The 23018-nt window shown below is 37.6% G+C and overlaps 2 protein-coding genes across 3 annotated transcripts in view; both read right to left on the bottom strand.

Moving 5' to 3' along the window:
• Positions 1–10529, bottom strand: part of RST1 (ARM repeat superfamily protein) — a 28176-nt gene extending 17647 nt beyond the window's left edge. The window contains exons 1-9 of one of the 2 annotated variants that reach the window (XM_082900689.1): positions 10041–10529; positions 9430–9711; positions 9199–9282; positions 8751–9027; positions 8129–8361; positions 6661–6844; positions 6321–6514; positions 6100–6200; positions 5191–5266 (exon numbers count right to left, since the gene is read on the bottom strand). In XM_082900689.1, coding sequence (XP_082756815.1) covers positions 5191–5266; positions 6100–6200; positions 6321–6514; positions 6661–6844; positions 8129–8361; positions 8751–9027; positions 9199–9282; positions 9430–9711; positions 10041–10433 — 1824 coding nt within the window. In that variant the 5' untranslated portion in view covers positions 10434–10529. Of the gene's footprint in view, positions 1–5190; positions 5267–6099; positions 6201–6320; positions 6515–6660; positions 6845–8128; positions 8362–8750; positions 9031–9198; positions 9283–9429; positions 9712–10040 lie in introns of both variants that reach the window. The other variant, XM_082900687.1, reaches the window with a different exon arrangement.
• A 7179-nt stretch (positions 10530–17708) lies between these two features.
• LOC145823032 (uncharacterized) lies at positions 17709–18167 on the bottom strand. Its single transcript, XM_082921936.1, has 2 exons — positions 17841–18167; positions 17709–17750 (listed from the first exon to the last, which is right to left on the bottom strand). Exons 1-2 carry the CDS (start codon positions 18165–18167, stop codon positions 17709–17711), a joined length of 369 nt encoding a protein of 122 aa, XP_082778062.1.
• Positions 18168–23018: the final 4851 nt, after the last annotated feature.

Here is a 23018-nt window from a genome sequence, read left to right on the forward strand (position 1 = left end):
GTGCGACAAGTTTGTGACCGCAGTCATGGTTTCCACACATGACTTCAGAGTATACTGATTGGCCTCAATATCAGTTTGCACCGCCATTTTTTGCTCCACCGACCGCATCGGAAAGTTCAACGGAGCAAAACCAGAAGTGTTTGGTTGAGGTTCACTGGCCACCGCACCAGTTATTTCTCTTGTGGACTTGTTCAGTTCTGGAAAGAGCGTGAGCAGACCACGGGACGAGGAGGCCATGTTCTGGGTAGCTGGACGGGAAGAAGAGGCCATGTTGCTAAGTGTTTCAGAGACGGGTTGGTTACCGAGTATTACAGAGTTTCTCTCTCAGCAAAGGAAGAGTTTTTTCAGAGGATTTTCAGAAATTTTTTGTCTGCCTCAGCCTCAGCATCAACCTTGGTTAAATAGCCAAGGCAGCCACGCGCATCATGCGCCGCTCGGCGCTCGACGCCAACCTGGACACACCTTTTTATGGCACGCCTTTTGATGGCACGCCTTTTGATGAATTGGGCACGCCTTTTGATGGCACGCCTTTTGAAAGATTGGGCACACCTTTTGAGGGTGCGACTTTTTAAGGGTCCGACAAGACTCTGTAAACTGTCCCGACACTGATTCCGGTTAGCTCCTTCAGGGGTCCGACAAGACTCTGTAAACTGTCCCGACATTGATTCCGGTTAGCTCCTTCAAGGGTCCGACAAGACTCTGTAAACTGTCCCGACATTGATTCCGGTTAGTTTCTACAAGGGTCCAGCAAGACTCCGTAAACTGTCACAACAGTGTCTGTTACAACGGTCCGACATGACCCCGTAAACTGTCTGCTACAACGGTCCGACATGACCCCATAAAGTGTCCTCTACACCGTTATGACACCACCATACAGTGTCCTCTACATGGTTATGACACCCCCATACAGTGTCCTCTACAACGTTATGACACCACCATCCAATGTCTTCACCAATGGTCTGACACGACCATACAGTGTCTCTTATCCTCTTTTATTTTTATGTATTTTCTTGTTTTGTAACTCTCTCCAAACTCAAGTTGGTTAGTTCCTATCCCCCTTGAGTTTGCGGGGGGCTGTTAAAACCTATCAACTACTTCACCCACTTAAACCTACTCCACTAAACCTAACCCACTACACTACTACCACCTCACCTACTCCACTAAACCTAACCCACTACACCACTACCACCTCCACTTCACCTACTCCTCACCTACTACACTCACCCTCTCCTATATAATGAGCCACTCACCATTTGTAATATCAAAAAAACATACATCAATCAATAATATCAATCAATACATAATTCATTCTCTCTGTATCTCTCTCTATCAATTTATTCTTACAGAAGGCGAGCAAAGTCCGCTCCGCGACTTCCTTCTTGGCGAGCAATATCAGCTCGGCAAGGAACACCAAGGTCGGCGAGCAAGGTCCGCTCCGCGACTTCCTTCTTGGCGAGCAACATCAGCTCGGCAAGGAACTCCAAAGAAGGCGAGCAAGGTCCGCTCCGCGACTTCCTTCTTGGCGAGCAACATCAGCTCGGCAAGGAACTCCAAGGTCGGCAAGCATGGTCCGCTCCGCGACTTCCTTCTTGGTGAGCAAGATTAGCTCGGCAAGGTACTCCAAAGAAGGCGAGCAAGGTCCGCTCCGCGACTTCCTTCTTGGCGAGCAACATCAGCTCGGCAAGGAACTCCAAAAAGGGCGAGCAAGGTCCGCTCCGCGACTTCCTTCTTGACGAGCAAGATCAGCTCGACAAAGAACTCCAAAGAAGGCGAGCAAGGTCCGCTCCGCGACTTCTTTCTTGGCGAGCAAGGTCCGCTCCGCGACTTCTTTCTTGGCGAGCAACATCAGCTCGACAAGGAACTCCAAAGAAGGCGAGCAAAGTCCGCTCCGCGACTTCCTTCTTGGCGAGCAACATCAGCTCGGCAAGGAACTCCAAAGTCGGCGAGCAAGGTCCGCTCGGCGACTTCCTTCTTGGCGAACAAGATTAGCTCGGCAAGGTACTCCAAAGAAGGCGAGCAAGGTCCACTCCGCGACTTCCTTCTTGGCGAGCAAGATCAGCTCGGCAAGGAACTCTGGTCTTTCCACCAAAATGATTGTCAATTGCCCTTTTCCTCGGCCTTCTAACTGACATCTTCCAAAACCAAACTCCCTAGATCTCTTCCACGGTTGTTCGCACTGCCATCCTCTGAGCTTCCCACCAGGATAAAGCATCTCGACTAGAGCCTTGAGTTAAGCAAATCATCAACTCATTTGGCCAGAGTAAATCATCTCGGCTGAAACTTCAGAGTTGAGCAAATCATCAACTCATTTGGCCGGAGTAAATCATCTCAGTTGAATCTTCAGAGTTGAGCAAATCATCAACTCATTTGGCCGGAGCAAATCATCTCGGCTGAAACTTCAGAGTTGAGCAAATCATCAACTCATTTGGCCGGAGTACATCATCTCAGCTGAAACTTCAGAGTTGAGCAAATCATCAACTCATTTGGCCGGAGTAAATCATCTCGGCTGAATCTTCAGAGTTGAGCAAATCATCAACTCATTTGGCCGGAGTAAATCATCTCGGCTGAATCAAAAAAGTTCTTCAGCAAAAGTAATTCATTTCTATTACATTGACAAAAAGAGTATCACATTCAGAAGTGTAGGGGAAACAAGTTCTTCCTCAAAAAATTACTTAAGAACGATAAGAATATAATAGTTTGAGATTAGCCACATTCCATGGCCGGGGTACGCCTTTGCCATCCAAATCTTCTAAGTGGTATGCCCCCTTACCCGCCAGACCGGTTATCTTGTAAGGCCTTTTTGTCTGTTGCCACCGGGGTTGTCTTCACGGTGGACGCCGTTGCATCATCCTCTACTCGGATGTGCTCATTGATGCGCTGCATTAGTTGCCCCATGAATGGCAGCTGGTTCATTGTAAGCGAGGCCCTCAGCCTATATCCGATCGGGAGACCGCGCTTGTATTGGGTGATTGCCAGGTTGACCGGGCAATCCAAGATCTCGTTGAAGGTTTCCCAATATCTGGAGTTGTATGCCTTCAGTGTGTCGCTCGGCTCCATCTTGACACTGAGAAGGTGGTCAACTTCCTTTGGCATTTTGGTGTTGGTTTTGAAGCGCGTCACAAAGGCTTCGGCCAACTGCTGCCACCTTTCTATGCTCCCCTCCGACAGCCTCTCAAACCATTTCAAGCCCAGCACGCCCAAACTTGACGGGAAGATAAGGCACATAAGAGCGTCATTCCGCCTATGTCCGGCTATGACCTGTCGGAAGTGGCTTACATGCATATAGGGATCGATTTTTCCATCGTAGAGTGTGAACTTAGGCTGGTGGAAGCCAGCGGAAAGCGGTGTTGTTTCTATCTCCAGGGAGAAAGGGGTGGCACTCAGCCTTGCCAAGTCTGTATCTAGAAGGAATGGCGCTGCTTGGTGGGGTGGAGGCATTCCGACCTCCTCGCTAGCGTGAACCCCATAGGATAGCCGCTGGAACGCCGGCACCCTCTGAGCCTCCCGCCGGCGAACTCGTTCCTTCAAAACTGCCCGCAAATCCTCTGAACGAGCGGAATAGGAGCACCTTGACGTCGTCACCGGACGTAAGGGCTGGTAAGTGCTATCTTGTGCGTTGGATTTCTCTACATGCACGTCGGAATCTGCAACCTTGTAACTTCTGGTGATAGAAATGGAAGGAGTGTGCCGCTGACTCTGACTGCCTGAACGGCGGGGTTGGGTGCGCTCACCGTGGTCTCCCCCTCCAGCTACACCCTTCCCTTTGACATGCCGCTTCAGCTCCTCCATCTCCGCCGCCATTCGCCGGATGACGGCGTCCTGGTCCCTTAGCTTGTGTTCCAGACGTTTGGCGTGCGATTCTCTCCGCCGCCAATGACCGTCTGGACTCCGTGAATGACCATAACTTCTTCCGCGCTTATCCCGCGCGTCTCTTGAGTGTCCTCCTGGAGAAGTCTCTAGGTCCGCCATCAGAGGAATGATGGTGGGATGTCCTTCTCTCCGTCTGCCCGACTCCGGGGTAACTCCGTCGACGGCGGACAGCGGAATCTCTTCGTTGTTCGCCATGGACGGTGATTAGACGAGCCTGGAAGACAAGGTTTTGTCTGCAAAGTTTCCAACAGACGGCGCCAATTGTACGGGGAGCAAATATTCCGGCAAGCCCGTACTCCTTTCTTCCAAGCTCCTGCCTGTCCAATCGACCTGCAAGCACAACGGCGGTAAGCTACCCGGCGGTGTGTGGCCGGAAAACCCCTCCGACGATCAAGTTAGACACACACACAGGGATAGAGAGAGAGAGAGAGGACTAAGTTATGTTTAGTGTAAATCTCACCAAATGTTCATCTTCCTGGGCATGGGGGGCGCAGATCCGCTTATATACCTTCTGGGCCCAAATCTACTCCCATTCGTCTCTCGACACGTGGTGCTGCTATCCCATCCGTCAGCATAAATCTTGCTGCACATTACCTAACCCAACTGTCAGCCCACTCTGCTGGGAGCTCGGCAACCGGGGTACAGCATCACGGCCGCCGACATCCAGGCTGCACTTCATGCCCAAGTGTAGCAATAGCCGAGCTCCGTCCCTATCGTGCTCGACTGCATTCCGGCTAAGTCGAGCTCCGGAAAGGTCACGCTGATCAACCAAAAGGCTTTCCTGCCGAGCTTCTGGCACGATCTTCCCTGCCGAGCCAAAGGCGTATGCCTTCTGGCCGAGCAACGCAAGTTGCACGGTCACCACCGGTGCGAGTAGTTCGGCCACGGGCCGAGCGGCCCCAACTCCGGGCAAGTCCTAAGCTATCTCGGCCCAACACGCCCTTGGGCCTTCAACTTGCTCGGCTTTTATCTCGGCCCACTTCCGACTCATAAATCTCCCTCTCATATGCCATAATACAACCGACACTAAGTTGTAACCAACTAAAGATCAAATGTATACCCAAAACAAGTCAAAAAATAGTTTAATTTCATGGTATGGATACCATGATAGCGCCATTCCAAGTAGCTAATATCTTTTTATTTTTTAAAAAGGGTAAAACCTCAATGTTATAAATTACCTATTCTATATATTAAAATCCAAATTTGTAAATCTTGGATTTTTATACCTTTTTTCCATGGTATCTTTCAACTTTAACAGATATTATGGGAACAATTAAATTGCATCACAAACTATGAGATGAAGCAAAACAAAAATATTACCTGCAAACTCCCAAAGACACGGTCATTGATTTCCCAAGCCTTACAAAGCAAGCGTGTAGCGGTAGCATACAACACTCTAAATAAAAAAAGAAATAACCATCACCATGGGAAAACAAAGCCACAAATCAAATATACACGTATAACCTCACTAAGATGACTGTGTGCTCAGAAAAAATGTGAAGAAAAGATAACTTATTTTTAAAGAAAACAATTTATTTGATGAATTTATAAAAAGTGTTAACAAAAAACAGAGTGCAACTCCAAAAGTCGGCAGACAAGTTGTGGCATGAATGTTGAACAGCAGTTTTTAACGTTGTAACGGTCATTTGCAGAAGCAAAACTCAGAAAGGAATCTGACTGGTTTAAGATTTTTATGCAGTTTTATAAGCACAAAGCAGCCCACTTCAAGTTCATTCACTAGAAGTATGTTAATTGTAAACGAACATGTGTATCCTACATAAATTGAGGTACTGCTGCGCATTATGGCCCTTTTTGGTAGATCTTTGTAGATTTTAATTTATTCTTCATGTTTTTCTTATTTTCTTATTTCATGTTTTTTTTTATTTTCTTATAGAAAAACACTGAGGAAGCACATAGGAAACAATGTTTGAATTGCAATAAATGCTGAATTTATTTTTTCAAACAACAATCTCATGTTTCTAATATGCGTTCCAAAACATAAATCGCTATGATCTGGGAATATTTTCAAGTGGCAATGCAAGCATAGAAAACAATTAATTATATTATTGCCAACTTATAAGAGATTAAAAGAATTAGAAGTTAACAATAAATACACACCAAAACAACATGACAATATCAACGTGGCAACACCAGAATAGTATATAATATATACATAGTAAATAAAAAATTTATCCACCCACACAAAGATGATTTTCATAGCTAACATACGGTTTTGCATCTTTTTGAAGCATGGGCAAGATAGTTTGAACTATGAATGGTGTCATCACAGGATGCGAAGCAAGTGAAGGGAGCATTCCCAAAAGTTTTAGCTGCAACCATAGTTACAGAAATCTTATTAAAATGACAGTTATAATTGACTCAAATAAAAGCCTGTACACCTTACATTAAGTACGTGAGGAATGAGATATAGCTACAAATTACAAACTTACCAACATGTTATGGAAATTAGTATCTTTGCCTGTCCCAGAAAATATGTTAGTGTAGAATAAAATGGTTAGCAACAATGGAACACCAAGCTTAGGATCCATAATGCCAATAACAGCCAAGAATTCTACAGCTGAGCTCCCCAGTTTACCATGCATGACCAAAATGCTGGCAATTGCACTTAGTAATAAAGGCATTTCTACAAAAAAAACAAATATCAATACAGAATTAATATGATGTTTTAAAAAAAAAAAAAACTTCAAACCCCAAAAGAAGTAAAACACCAAACCAATCACAGTTATTGCAAATTAAAAATGTCTATTTAAATAACACGATAGCATTTACCTGCAAGAAAGATCTCTTGAGACCGAGAGATAGGTAGTGAGGACTTTCGTCTTTCAAGAATCCACATAGAGTATTCTCTCATAAGGGAAGTCCATGTTTTTGGTACGTTGTGCATATTGTTGAGATCAGTTCCATCATTAGAAGCAAAATTCAAAAGAAAAGAACTGGGTAGAAAAGGTTGATCCTGAATATGAAAAAATAAAAGCAAAATATTAGGCCCATGTACAAAGTAACATATTCCTGACCACTATTTACAAAATCCCTGTTTCTGACCTCATTGGATCAACATTGTTTCCTCAAGCAGCTATTCAAGGACTGACAAATTAATGTTATAAATTGACACTCTATGCTCCACCATACCAAACTCAAACATACAATAGGGCACTAGCTAATTTAGCAATAAGGCACAAAAATGGGAAGAACCTATTGATTGACCGAACAAAAGAAGAAGACTTGACGATGAGGAATTGACAAAAATAAAATGTGATTGAGGATAGCCACATATTCACCTAATAGTGTGCATGTAAGTATGCAACGCGCAAGGAGATTAAGAAGCCAGACTATTTGTTCTTTTTATCAGATGACAAATAGTAGGGGTTGTTTGGAATGATCTAAATAAGTGCACTTTTTAACTTTTTACGAAAAAACGTGAAATATGGGTTGGGTTTGAAGTGATATGGTAGAGAGATGATGTGACTTAAATAGGATAGTGACTTTTTGACTTTTTAAATTTTGTGTATTATGCCAAACGAGGCCTTAGTTGCAGCAGTGAACTAATAGAGGTTTTTTTTTTTTTTTCCCCTGATAAGTAATCCAGTACCATATCATAAATGATAAAAGGTATCCTGAGCATGGCTTCTTGCCTAACAAATTAAAACTATAAAAAAAATTAAACTAACCAAGGCTTCTGAAGTTTCATGCTTGTCCACAGCATCAGTGAACACGTGTGTGCTGCCTACACCAAATACGTGGGGCAAGGGCATAACAATGCTGACAGTTAACAAATCTTAAACAAAGTCATACGTCTCAACTAATAAACCAAAATTTTTAAATATGATAAAATCAACAATGGTTTTCCAAACATCAGAGGATGCCAATGATTTCTTGAAAATAAGAGCTGTATTTCCACTTAGTAGATTCCTTCTGGGAGCAGACATTGTAATGGAACAATTTGTTTATAGCTGCTATTACCATATATATAATTGATAAACATAAATTCTATCAAGAACTAATGAGTTATTACAAACAGACCACATGTTAGCACTAACTATTCAATCCAACCACCACCAAATTAACTATTCAATCCAACCACCACCAAATTAAGCAGCCACATAATTCAGAATTAATTCTTATATTTTGTTTTTATAAGTAACAGTATATTCTTACAATCATGAGCCATCACAAGAATGTTAATCAGGAAGTGAGGAAGTGAAAATATAATTTTCAGCTGTAAGTAATGGAAACAAACCTGAGACCACAAATGTCGCAATAGCCTAAAAATAATGTCTTCAGGTCTGGTAATAGTTGGAAATCTCCCTTGCATGATCAGTTCCTTCTTCGGTGAAACTAACAAATTTATTAAAAGCTTTTCCAAAATGGAAAGCAAATCGATTGCTGCTTGTTTAACGGATTTAGAAGGAGATGAGACAAGGTTGATGACAGGAAAAACGAATAAAAGCTCTTCGTTTAAATTAACTGCATCTGCAAAAGCAAGTACAGGACTGCATTTTGTTAATGTAGTGAAATTTGAAAGGAAAAAAACATAAAATAAAGCAATGACAAAAAACATCCAGTCATGCACTCGGTGTGAACCAAGAAAAGCAACTTCACAACAAAATTAAACACACATGAACTTCAAGATAGTGGTCATTATGCATCCTTACAAAATTACTAAGAACATAATTACAATTCAATGGCATATGGTAATAATAGTAGTAGTAGATTTCATGTTATATAAAAAGTAAATTTGGACCAGAAAACAAAGAGTATGAGAACTAAAAGCGATGCATCAAACTAATAGCCTTCTGGCCCATTCCCGTGTAAGTAAAAGAGGTACAACGAAACATTAAGGCATGATTAAATGACCATACCATTTTCACTTTTCCACTTCAAGAGGAAGAGAAGCAGTTTCAATATGGATAGTTGTTCATGTTCAAGCTCTGTTTGAATGAGAGTAACAAGCAAGGATAATATTACTGTTGATAGTTCAGGAATATAACTCAAGCCAAGCTCTTTTTGGACACATACTAAGCACTTTGATACTTCCACAATAGGCTCAACCCCACCAGAGTGCTTGTGATGAGCGGGAGACAATGAAAAAATAGTCTCTAGTAGTTCCACACCAAATAGTTGAGCCTCATGAACAAGCTGCTGACATTAATTAAACCAATTAAGATGGATGGGTCCCAAGAACAACATGAAACTTCTAATAACAGCATATGTTTGAACTTGGCAATAAAATCCTGGGACAGCATGAAAGATCAAGAAAAATCGAGGTCGAAAAAACTTCGTACATTGAAATGAGATTTTGTAACATACCAATCCCATCCCAACCCAATGTCTCAACACCACAACATAAGCATCTACAATATACTCCACAAAATAATAAATATACCTAAACTCCTGCAAAAAATATAACATAAGAGAAACTAATAAGAATGAGGTTATATGAAAGCTATATATATGTTAAACTTAAAGACATTCATTCCAAACAAAAACTATAGTTGTCATAATAAATGCTTTAATAAGTAAAATTACTTGTCTACTTACATCAGCAGTCTTGCAAGGAAAATAGTTGAGGCATCCCCCCAACAGCTTAAAAACAGGCATTGCCTCCAGAGGAGATGAACAACACATGGATGCCATTGATGATATCAAATCCTTTACGAACATAGAAAACGAATTCGAAACGGGTATTCTCAAAATTGAATGGTTCAAGAAGGGTCTCAAGAATTCACAAACTTCCACCATTCCCAATCGCTTGTTCTGTGCCATTAATAGAAGCACTTGTTGCACAAGTTCAAATTGAACCTCCCTTCTACAGGAAAGTACCTGCTACCCAAAAACCCTTATCAACCCAAATTGCAAAATCTTTAACAATAAAAATCCTCAACAATGTACCATTCAAGGCATCTCCAATCCTTGACTCAAACCCATATCAAATTTAAATTTGGGTACTCCTTGACCCAAACTTATACCAAATTGGGTTTTACTCAATTTTCTTCCCCAAATCAAGGGAGACTCAAATGTTTACTCAAAATTTTCAAAGCTATTTCATGCTTAAATCATTGGAGTTGTTCATATCAAACAAAGCTTTTACACAAATTTGAGTCAAATAAATTCTCAATTGACTAAAACAATATGATGATAATTACTCTCACCTTAACAAAAGGATGAGTCTCCGAAGAATTGAACCGAAACGAAGAAGAGTTGTTTTGAAAGCCATGTCTGACAAGAAATCCTAACCCTTTAACGAAGACGTTGACGAAGCGTGAATCGCAACCTTCGAGGGAGGACTGAAGTTCCAAATACCCGCGAGAGAGGTCGAATTTGGAGTCCTTTACGAGGCGGCAAAGCTCTCGGACCGACTGGTCGACGACGGAGGGAGAGGAGGAGTGGAGACACTGAGTGATTGCTTCTCTTCCGGGATTGGAATTGGAGTCCAGATGGGGAGGCGCTGATCGGAGCTTTTCGAATATTGAAATTACGGCAAATCGTTGGAGAGAGAGTTGAGGGGCTCGAGTTCTCTCAAGCATAGAAGAGTACGAGTCCATTCTTCTGGAATAAAGAAGCTCCGAGGTGCTCTGCTCTGCAAATACCAAAGATAAGAATATATACGATGCCAATTATAACTCCTTTCATACTTTTTTAACTCATAATTAAAAAAATAAACCAAATTTAAATACACAAATCTTAATCTTAAAATAATATTTTTATGGGCAAATTACATATACACCCCTCGAGGTTTGGTAAAATTACAGATACCCCCTGAGGTTTCGGAAATTACATCCCGCCCCCTGAGGTTTGTATTTTCATAACAATTTACCCCCTGAGGTTTATATTTCATAACAAATTACCCCCTAATTTCTTATGTAAATATAGCATTCAGGGGGGAATTCGTAATTTCTCAAACCTTAGGGGGTATTTGTAATTTAGCCAAACCTCGAGGGGTGTATATGTAATTTGCCCATATTTTTAACATAATTAAAAATATAGAAATATTTTTAACATAATTAAAAATATAGAGAATCCTCCAATAATTAGGGTTAGGCTTGAAAGGCTCGTGATAAAGACTAGTTTGCTTACTCATTTTAAAAATCCATGTTCGTTGATAAAGACTATAAATTGGAATCTGAAAAACTAAAAATTTTATGATTAAATTATGAAAAATGTTTGGTAGCTCAAAATTTTATGACTCAAATGGTTTAAATCTGTCAAAACGACGTCGTTTTACACTCAAAATCTATCAAAACGACGTCGTTTTGATTGATTTGAGCCATTTAAGCCATAAAATTTTGAGCTACCTAGCATTGTTGTTAAATTATAATAATTTTTTTTTTTTCCTAGAATCATGGGCATTACTAACTTTTTATGCAGGTGACCATTTTTATTTTATACTCAATTTATATTTCGTTGTGTACGGACAAGAAACTAAGCCTGTGTTTAGTTGTGTTTTGTAAATGTGATTTGAGAGTATGAGTTGTATTTTGAGTTTGTGAGTTGTAGAATTATGATTTGATTGTAAAAAATTTGTTTGGTTAGTGTTTTTAAATAGAATGTTGAATTGTGTTTTGAACATATGTTTTGAATTAAGTTTTGAAAGTTTGATGTGACATATGAAAGGTGAAAATTTGTTTGGTTATGGTTTTTAAATAGAGTATTTAATTGTGTTTTGAAGATGTATTTTGAATTAAGTTTTGAAAGTTTAATGTGACATGTGAAAGGTAAAAATTTGTTTGGTGATGTATTTTGAAAATAGTTTTCAAAACTTAATTCAACCAATAATTTATCATCAAACACACAACTCATATATCGATATCCATATTTTTTATCAACAATAATAACTAAACTATTTTTAAAATACTGAAATTAAAAATTGATTTTTTTTGTCAATTATTTTTTTTTTGTAATTTTTTTGAATAATTGTTTTTTCGAAATAATTTTTTCATTTTAAAATAAATCTATGTCAATTATTTTCTGCCAATTAATTTTTCTATCAATTCATTTGTAAAATACGTTTTAATTTTTTTCTAACATTTTGCTAAAGTCAACAATTTTTAAAAATACATATTAATAAAAAATGAATAAATATTTTGCTAAATTTAATATTTTAAAATACAAATCATAACTTAAATCTTACAAAACATTATCAATTTTTTATTTATTTATTACATGTTATGAATTTCATCCAGATGTGGCAACAGAAATGCAAGGCATTATTGTACCCGTTGAGCTCATATAATTGTGGGGATTGACATACAAAATGACTATTATGCCCCTCTTGACTTAAATGGAAAGTGATTACATAAAACAAAATATAAAGGGTAAGATAGTAATTTCACTTACTTACTACCTACCCCCTATTGTTTCATAGCTGTGTGTTCAACACTGAGGTAAAGAAAAATGAGAGGCTGCAGCTGTGTACTCAGTACACAGATGTCATATATATATAAAAAGTAATAATATTAAAAACAAATAATATTTAACAAATAAAAAGTAAATAACAAAAAATCTCATTCCGTTTACCACACCAACTTCACCATCTCAGAAACACCTTCTCCAGTTACATCAGAAAACAAAAATTAGAGAAATAGAGCATATCCACCATCTCATTAGGTCCTCCTTCTCCACTTCCATAATTTACAGGTTAGTTTTGATGCCACTTCATCTTCATATTAACTTCAGAGGGAGTGAGGGAGGGGAAGAGAAGGACAACCAGGTGGTCATCCCACCGGTCTACCGGCCGGTCATCCCACGGGACATCCGGCCGATCATCCCGGCCCAGTCACCATTCCACATCCGTATCTGTTGGCTTTGTTTCATATCTGTTCAATTTTCATCTGTTATATTTTCTGATTTCTGTTCTAATTTTGTCACACTATCATTTATTTTTCTGATTATCAGTTTCTAAGTTATAATAAACTAAATGAAACAAACCCAATATAAATGAGAAATATCATTCCCTATGTTTTTTTTTTTTTTGTATAAAAATCTGTTTCTATGGCATTTGCCTAATTAAATTTTGTCACAAAATTTTTTTATATTTATTTTTTACATAAAAATAAGTTTGTATGCACAAAAATGTACTAATGGTTGATATATCTTTCATACATTTTTCTTACCTCTCATATGTTTTAATATACAACTTTCTTTCACTTTTGCAGTCATCATGCCAAGAACAAAACAAACCAGGCCTGAACTTGGTGAATCCTCAAACCCTGTACCACCACCACAGCAACAACATGATGGCTATCCAACTAATGATTTTGCAACATATCATTATGAACAAGCCTATGAACATTTCATTACTCGACCAATTGTTATGGGGAGAAACGTAAAACTACATTCTCAATATGATTCACTCTTACTTGGCAAATTAGATACAATGGGATGATTACCATTAAATAATTTGCCAAATAATATATATCCCCGTCTTCTACGATTATTTTATGTTCACTTGACACTGGGTGACCAACAAAATAAACCGTTCAGTCTTACCTCTTATGTTAAGGGGCAAAGAATCACACTCTCTCCATCGTTTTGCACAAATTATTGGAGTCGAAACAGGAGATTTACAATGTTATTTTCAAAATGAGGCCACATTAGAAAAAATTATTGATGATGTCACTCAGATTTATACCACAATTTGTGACAACCGATTTAGCGGCACTAATTTACAAGTCAGCCATTTAAAACCTCACCTTCGTATTCTCCATCGATGGATAGTTGAAAATATCACTCCCAAAAAGGGACATTATAATAGTGTTTCATGTTTTCAAGTTTACTTGTTATATTGTTTTGAAATTGGACAAAAATTAGATTTATGCTTTATATTACTAAAAGAAATGATGCTTGCAAAATTGGATACTCTGAGTGACCGGCCACTACCTTTTGGAGCTTTGTTAACCATAATTTTCAAAGCACATGATGTGAACCTTGAAAGTGAATGATGGATCAGAATTACTTCACCAATTTCTGAGTATACACTGACCCGAGCTGGTGGTGTTGACACCTTGATGGGCTCTATTAATCTTGAAAATGAACCAATACCTGATGAGGAAGAACCCAATGACAATGTCATGCCACCAAATGAACAACCCCATTACTGGACTGATTATTTAGCCTTGGAACAAGAATCGTACAATTAGCGCCTACAATGGGAACAACAAATGGCTAATCAGTTCAATACATTGGGTACTCGGTTCGATGAATTTGGTACTCGGTTCGATGAAATTGCCACCACTCAGAACTCACTAATTCATCAATTTGGTGAGTTTCGTGTAGACTCAAAGAGACGCGCTGAACTGACAAGGAACCGCATTGATCTGATTGACCATCGAGTCACTCAGCTATACCATCAGCATTTCCCTCCACCTCCAACACCACCTGACAAGGATGCTTAACTTGTTTAAAAATCAAGTAAAATGGTTCACAGATATGGTGGTTATATTTTTTTCTCTTTTTTTTGTTTTGGTTATTTATTTGGTGAGTTTTGTTGTGATTGTTTTACTTTTGTTATTTTGTTATAAACTTTTCTATTCACGTAATGAATAACAACGAAGGTTTTTTTTGGAATCATTTAATTACATAGTTATAATGTTATAACAATCTGTGCAAAAAGATTATGCATTGAAAAAATTATTTGTACAAAAATTAATAAATAGTAATTCATAAATGTCTACAAAATCTTTCATTTGAATAAAATGAATAAAAATTACACAATTATTAAATAATTTGTCTGCATCAATTATAATATAAAATTAAATTAATGTTCTGAAATTAAATAAAACAAGTTACAATTTAATAATATTTAATAATAAACATTCTTTTTTTTAATGAAAAGAAAAAAAAATTAATATAAACTTCTGTACAGAAAATTAAAAAGAATACCCCAGCGTTTACACAAATTATACACCCTTACTTGAAGATGTACCCAGCGAATTTTTACACATTCTTCATATAAAATAATATTTTGCTATAAAATCGGGTGATATAAAACAATAAAATATAATTTACTTTTTTATTTTATTTTATTTATTATTATTGTTATTGTTATTGTTATTGTTATTGTTATTATTATTATTATTATTATTATTATTATTATTATTATTATTATTTATTTGTTACACTTTTAAATAGTGAACTTATCACCACCACCACCAACCACCCACCTGCCAGCACCACCCACCAACCACCAGCACCCATCTGCCACCATCACCCAGCACCACCCATCTGCCACCACGACCCACCTACCACCACAACCCACCACCCGTCCACCCACCATCACCCACCACCCATCTGCCACCCATCACCACCCACCACCACGCACCACTCATCACCACCCAACACCCATTACCACCCACTACCACCCACCACCCATCTGACACCCACCACCACCCACCACCCATCTGCCACCACCACATTTAATTTAATGACAACATATTTATTTATGAAAGTTACTAAGAAACGCATTGCATATTAATAACAACATATTAAATTGTCTTTGCTAGACTATACATAAAATTGCATATTACACATTATATGAACAACATATTTAAGTACACACTGATATGCGAAAACCATTATCTTCATTGCCCATGCGATGATATTTGTGTTTTATTTCGTTTCATTGTCATTTAGCCCAATCGTTGTCTTCAGTATTAGTTATCCTACAAGAAGATAAAAGAAGTCAGTAAATCACAGAAACAGACAAGAAAGGGCGAAGTTATGTAGTGACGGTGTCATAATGACTGAAATAATTTATCAAATAAGTATGCATTCACAACCAGTAGTCAGTACGATATTCACTTGCCTTGTTCGCATCCATTTTCTATGTATGGTGAACATGATTTTGCCACATAGCAGTAGTAATTGCATCCCTAACGTTCGATTGGGACGTTAACCTATGTTGTGACATGTCAACGTAGTCAACTTGGACTCCAACAAGCCCGTCTGCTTCTGCTACTGCGGCCATTTCATTATCAGCTTCCATAAAGAATGGATCCATAGCTGCATGCAAACGGATCCAATTGTGCACTACACAACATGCAATCACGAGAGGCCCTTGTTGTGTAGACTTGTAATTTGGCATAGACCGCAATATTGGGAAGCACTTATTCAAAACACCAAATGTTCTTTCTATGGCATTGCGTAATGACGAATGTCGATGGTTAAATAATTCCTTAGGTCTTGCATAACGATGGCTACGAAACTCTTGCAAGTGATACCGTTGAGACCGAAATGGGGCAAGAAATCCAGGCATGTTCGTGAAACCAGCATCAACTAAATAGTACTTGCCTACATGTAAATAATGAATACACAGTTCTGTCAATTGATATGTACAAAAATAGACAAGGAAAAAAGTGTACCGTATGTTATCCAGGAACAGTCACCATTGGATGGGTGTGGGAACTGTTTGTACTGTTCGTACCTTGAACCAAGGAAAAAACCTCCTGTCATTTAAAATTTTTCCCGGTATGTCCTCTAGGTTACGTGGTTTGATAACCGATGATGAAAGCTTGCACAATGCCCACACAACAATTTTTATGTGCCGACAAATTGTTTCCGTGGAGTGTTGAAATCTATCTGCCATTATTCGATGGCGATCATTTTGTGCAAAAGTGTATAAAAAAATTCCAAGCAATTCCTCCACACTGATATGCATATGTTCAGTATCGATAAAGCCATTATGGAGTAAAGTGTCTTTCAATAAAATGAATGTTTGTGCATCCATTCGCATAACGTTCATCATTGTTTCTGGATGGCCATTTAATAGGCTGAAGATGTAATTATCACCTCTGAATGGACACATTCGCTGCGGTCGGCGACTATTTGACACGTTGATATGGTCATCCATTAAAGCAATCATCAAAAAATCCATAAAATCATCAATAACCTCATCCTCCTCTGATGAGAGCTCTATTGTATTGTTTTCTCTGTCGGATGACATATGCCTTTGTCTACATCACAGTAAAAGCATAATTATAAAATATGTTATTCATGCTGTAACAGTTAGCGTCATTGGTGAAACAGTAAAATTTAGAGGAGAACAAAATTTATTTAACACATGGTCATATTATAATAACAGAACATAGTTTTAATATAACAGAAAACACTTAAAAGTTCAAAAAAAAACATACGAACATAGAAAAGGAAAGATGATATAATGGAATGAAAAAAATAATAATAAAAACCAAATCAGGAATAATGAAATCATCAAACAGTTCAGCCAAGAAAATTTGCTAACACAAGCAAAACAGAACTTCTCAGTTCACTGCAAAGCGAGGATCATGGCTAGGCGCAAATGGGTAGGAGTGCGCATAAAAAACCTTCACTATTCCTTATCCTTGAACAGTGTCAGTGCCCTAACGCACTGCAACGGTGGTATGTCCCCAAGCTCAAGCAATGCATTTTGACATACATCAAGGGAATAATCATCACCACCTGCACTTACAGCCTCAGTCTCATTTTCTCGTGCACGTGAATGTCCTGTTTTGGCTTGTACATAGGATGTGAAAGCTGTGCACACATCATCAAACCCACTTGACCGTGACTTTTTGGAACGACCACTGTCGGTCTGGCTGGTTGCAGGGCCCCTCTTGTGACCTTTGTCCTTTGCTGGATCCATATACTCATCCCCGAATAAGTCAACAGGAATGGCCTCAGCAACATTACTCCCACCAGTGTTACTCCTACCAGCATCAACGTTCCAAAATTTATTTAACATGTCATCTTCTTCTTCTGAGTCAACGGGTCTTTGTGTGGATGCACGAGACAGGGCTCCTGTGGCACAACAATTTTCAACAATTTCTGTCATTTCTTGAAAATATTCAAGCCCTTTTTGTCCTAAACTTCTTCACATTTCTGTTAGCCTACAACAATTACAAAACAAGAATTAAGCACTGTATATATCATGAAATGTTTAAAATAAAATTAGAAAATAGTACAGATTAATGGAAAACCTTATCCCAAAATTCATCGGGTGCAACAACAGTGCCTATAATAGGATCCCATCTCAGACCAGTCTGTGCCTGCAGTCGCTTAAATGTTTGGTAATCAGCTTTCAATCGCTGATATTTTTGGTGCACCTTGACACCTGTATGCCGAAATCCATATATGTTATGCAACTGATTGGCATAATGATTCCAATGCCTAATTGTCCACGAAGTAGTACGGCCCGTTGTTTGATTGTTTCTAACCTCATCTCTCAACATATTTATTAATTTCGTTTCAATTCTGGGCGTCCACATTTTGGTGTTCTCATTGTCATCGAAATTATTTCCATCCATCTATAAACATACAAATTATATTTAAACTAGTTTGGGATGGATATACAAGCATAACAGAGTATTTTAAAGTAGTCTGCAATGGATATACAAGAATAACAACGTCAAATGGTTTGAAGGAGAACACAGATAAAGGAAAAAGAACAGATGATTTTATTTCGAGGAAAAAAATACGTAGCAGATTAATTGAATTTAAATAGTAGAAATATAACCACCAAAAAAAAACATTCAGATAGCAGAAATATAACCAAATAATTAAAAAAAATCAGTAAACATTGTGTTTAAATAGGAGGAAACAAATCAGTAAAAGAAAAATTGAGGAAAAAAAATCAATAAGAAAGCCCGGTAGGTTCAAACAGACCGATAGGTTCAAACCATTAACGAAGAAATGGAAAACTGGAAGACAAAACCGGAAGAGATGGGAGGACGGGGTGGTTGACCGGCCGGTCGACCCGGGGGACGACCGGCCAGGTGTCCCAGGCACTGTCGCTTCAGGTTCTGATCGATGAAAGGTTCAAACAGTTTATAATTTAAAATAACAACCGATCTGAAATGGAAAATACGCCTCTACAAATTCTCATAAACCATTTAGGAACTGATTTCAACTTCTCCGAAATCATTTATACATAACAGATGAAGATTGATTTACTGACTATTCTTGAAGAACAAAAAAGTTGAAACAGTTCAGGATGAAGGATGAAGAATGAAATCATTCATCGACTCGTCTGAAATCATTTTCAGATAACAGATGAAGAATTAAGGATTTATTTACCAGATTAATGGGAGTTGAATCGCCGGTGATGGAATGTGTATACTGATTGAATGTGCCACTGTTTGCTCGTCGGATTCGACAATAAATTTGATAAATTTGACCTGAAAAAAATTAAAAATAAATTAAGATGAATTTCTCAAATAATTTTCCTATAACAAAATATGTAAATAAATTTGTGAGTAATTTCACCTCGCAGTCGTTGTTTGGTTGCCCGTAATAAGAATCGTCCGCAACGCACAAATCGTAACTCAGTCGATTTGTGAAATATGATACCAGTACAGAGCGGGTTGGGTGGATTCATTATTTATAAAATGAGTCTGAAACCCACCCATGATGACTCTGAAGTACGGATGTTTGATACAGAGAAGCCACCCGTGATGAATCTAAAGGACTGATGTAGATGAGGTTCACGTGAAAGTTGCAGAGACGATGAAGAAGGCAGAAACGTTGAAAGGGAGATACAAGCTGCCAAACAGATTTTTAAAATGTAATTTGAATTAACACGCGGAATCAATTTTTGAACGTCGTATCCAAATGTCATGCGCGAGCTCACGTGTTGAAAATTGATTTGAATTAACAACCAAACAGAGCCTAAATGCCACCGTATCTCGGGAAACTACCCATTCGTCTCGGTGCGGATGAAACTACTTGTCTTATCCCGTAATAAGAATTAAATATATTTTTGTTTGTGCTTGGTGGATATGTGGGTGTCAAATATTTGTACTCACACCAGTATACTTATATAGTGACCCGTTTTGTCTCTCGGCAACTCGAGTACGTTCTGTTTGAGTGCAGCTGAGCTTTCTTTGCAGGATTAGTTGGGGTACGGTGGTGATGAGAGCGTTCTGTTTGTGTGCAGCTGAGCTTCCTTTGCAGGATTAGTTGGGGTACGGTGGTGACAAGAAATAACTATAGTTATTGGACATGTCTTTTGGACTTCTTTTGTTTTCTTGAGCTTAGGGTTGATATTAGTTTATATATTTATTATTTTTTTATGACCTTAGTATTTTGATAATTTGGCATAGTTTTTAACTTTACATTATTTAAGTTGTTTTGACTATTTATTGTTACTGAGCATCTCCAATGCACTAGGTATATAATACTTGTTAGTTAAAATGCCTAGTGTGATTCACTTTTTTCAATTCCAATGCACTAGGCATATGATTAGGCATTTTGGCTCAATTCATATTCACTAGCTACATGTAGCTAGCCTTCAACACTAGGCAAAATGTATTCAATCATTAGGATCATTTCCCTCCATCTTTGTTGTTGACGTGTCATTCTATAAAATTAATAGTATTTGGATAAATAGCTAAAATAAAGAGCATGGTTGGAGTAAAAACATAAAACAGTTGATAGGCAAAATAAAATATATACTTTATAGAAATATTTAGATAGGTAAAATGCCTACTACCGTTGGAGATGCTCTAGTTATGAAATTATAGTGGATGTTTGGTTGGCGTTTTGTTAATTTTTAATTTAATTTTTTTTTTTTATCCCTTGTAATCTTTTGAGTATGGAAATTCACTTAAACCTTATGTAGATAAGAACATTTAGTTTTTTTTTGTTTCACCCTTAGGATTTTGATGATGAAATATTGATTAGGATTTAATCATAATTTAATATTTAACTATCAAAATTTTGGAGCGTGACAGTCAAAACAAAATATTGATAGTAATGATAGGCTTTATGAAAAAAATATAATGAAAAAATTTATGAAATTTTAAGAAATAATTTAATATTGGTAACAAAATAAGAAAAACAATTTATCTTAATACAAATGATTGATAGTAATGATAGGCTTTATAAAAGAAATATCATGAAAAAATTTATGAAATTTTAAGAAATAATTTAGTATAGGTAACAAAATAAGAAAAGTGACTTACCTTAATGCAAGTGTATTATAATTTTGAAATTTTAATTTGCAAATATTATAAAATTAGTTGTAGTATATGATTGACAGGTTGTATTAGAGTTGTTTTGGAAAGATGGTTAAAAGTTGTTAGGTTTTATTCTTGACAACCCCGTTTGACAAAACTCCTTTCAGTTGTATTTATTTTCGCACTTTTATTTCAGTGAGGCTATGAGTGTTTAGATGCGAATCCAACCCGAATTGTGTCTTTCAGAGAAGTTTGTGATGATAATGCTTTCAAGATTGCCACTTCGCTGATTATGACGAGGATCGAGCTGCCCGGTCAGCTCACGGGGATCCAGGGGGCAGCGCCCCTTGGCGGGTCCGGGGCAGCGCCACGGCGGGGTCGAGGGGCAGCGCCCCCGAAGCAAAATGCAAAAATGCATTCCAAGTTGCCTGTCCGCTCGAGCAGACATTACCCCGCTCGAGCGGAGAATTCCTGGTTCCAGCAGTTTTGGTCACCTGTAAAAGTACTGAGATGTGTGATTTCGCGCTCGAGCGGACCTCTGTTATATCACGCGCATATTTTGCTGAAGCCGCTCGAGCGGGCTGTTGGGCGCTCGAGCGGAGATCGCGGGACAGATTCTATAAATTCGCGTGTTGGGTCAGATTTTATGATGACTACTCCATATCTTCTTTTTGGGTTCTAGGGTTTATATCTGAGGATACTTTGTGAGTTTTTCTTTGATGTTTTATTGAGTATTCAACTCATGGTTTAAAGAGAGTACATCAAAGGTTGTGTTTTGTTCTACAAAAGAGAGAGTTGTTCTTCGGTGGATTCTGAAGAATTCGAGCCTGAAGCTTTGGTGGATTCCGGGGTGGCTCATCGTAAAGACAATTCCGAGATGAAGACGGGTTGGAAGAGGCACATAGAGGTTGGTTCAATTAGGCGTGAATTCGCTAGGTAATTGAGAGTATACCTGTGTAATTCCTTTAAATCTTCTTAGTGGATTGTTTTGTGGCTGTTGCCCGTGGTTTTTTTATCACAGTTGGAGGTGTCCAATTGTGGTTTTTTCCACATAAAATCGTTGTATCTCTTTGTCTTGATTGTTTGATTGGGATTGTTATATTCTGCTTAAAATTGATACATAATCACAAATCAACATCTAGGGGATTTCTAGATTTTTCAATAGTTATTTTTTTATTTTTTTTAAATAACGTGTAAAAAAATTGAGAGATTTTTAACCCAAAATGAATTAAAAACTGTTTCCAAAAAAGTCCTTAGTGTGTGTGAATTAAAACACTACAAAATAATTTAAGAATAGATAATCTTTATAAAATTTTTCATAATATTTATTTCGTAAAACTTAATATTTTTTCATTGACAAGTGTTCACAAACTATTGTCAATGTCGCCGCCATATGCACACCACCATCCCCTCAAATATAAAGAGTGTAATAATTTATTTATTTTTGCAATAATTCTAGATTCTTTAAATTTTTTTATTAATTAAATTAAATACCTTTATCATATTAAAATTTTAAGCATTATATTTTTATTACTAACTTGCTGAAAAAATATAAAAATGTACCGTTTCGTGCTTAAATAATTCGAATTGACTAAAAATCAAATAACAAAAATTGTACATAATCAAATTTCTTAAAAAGTAGCGAGGACGAATTTAGTAGAAACTAAATAGGTTGAGAAAAAACTTAATAAAAAATCCTAAATGAAATTCAATCGAAAAAACTAGAACTAAAAACGAAAATAAACTGCTGTAAGATGATTTTTTTTTTAAAAAGTTCAAAACACAAAAAGTGTTCAGAATAATATTTTATTTCAGTTTATGCAAAATCAATAAAAATGAGCACGTTTCGTGAGTTAAAACAGTCTCTAAAATTTGCATTGGTAAAATGAATCAAAACTATTATAACCAAGATCATCTGATTATAAGTTTTAATCGATCTTTTTAATAAAAAGTTAAAACACAAAAGTTGTCTAGAATCACACATACGTGCCTCTGCTCAAATTTCATAGTTTATCAAGATTGTTTACTATTTTTCAAGATGTACAAATCAATACAATTCACACTATAACAATAAACTTATATTTAATTCTTTGTATTTTAACTCCACCACTTCTGCCCTTCACTTTCGGCCTACACATATATCTCATGTGCCTCTCGTATACCTAACACCGCTCCGAAGTCAAACTTGCTTTTGCCTTTCAC

The sequence above is a fragment of the Camellia sinensis genome, chromosome 1 (genome assembly GCF_055761805.1).
Source record: "Camellia sinensis isolate YWXY chromosome 1, ASM5576180v1, whole genome shotgun sequence".
Lineage (NCBI taxonomy): Eukaryota > Viridiplantae > Streptophyta > Magnoliopsida > Ericales > Theaceae > Camellia > Camellia sinensis.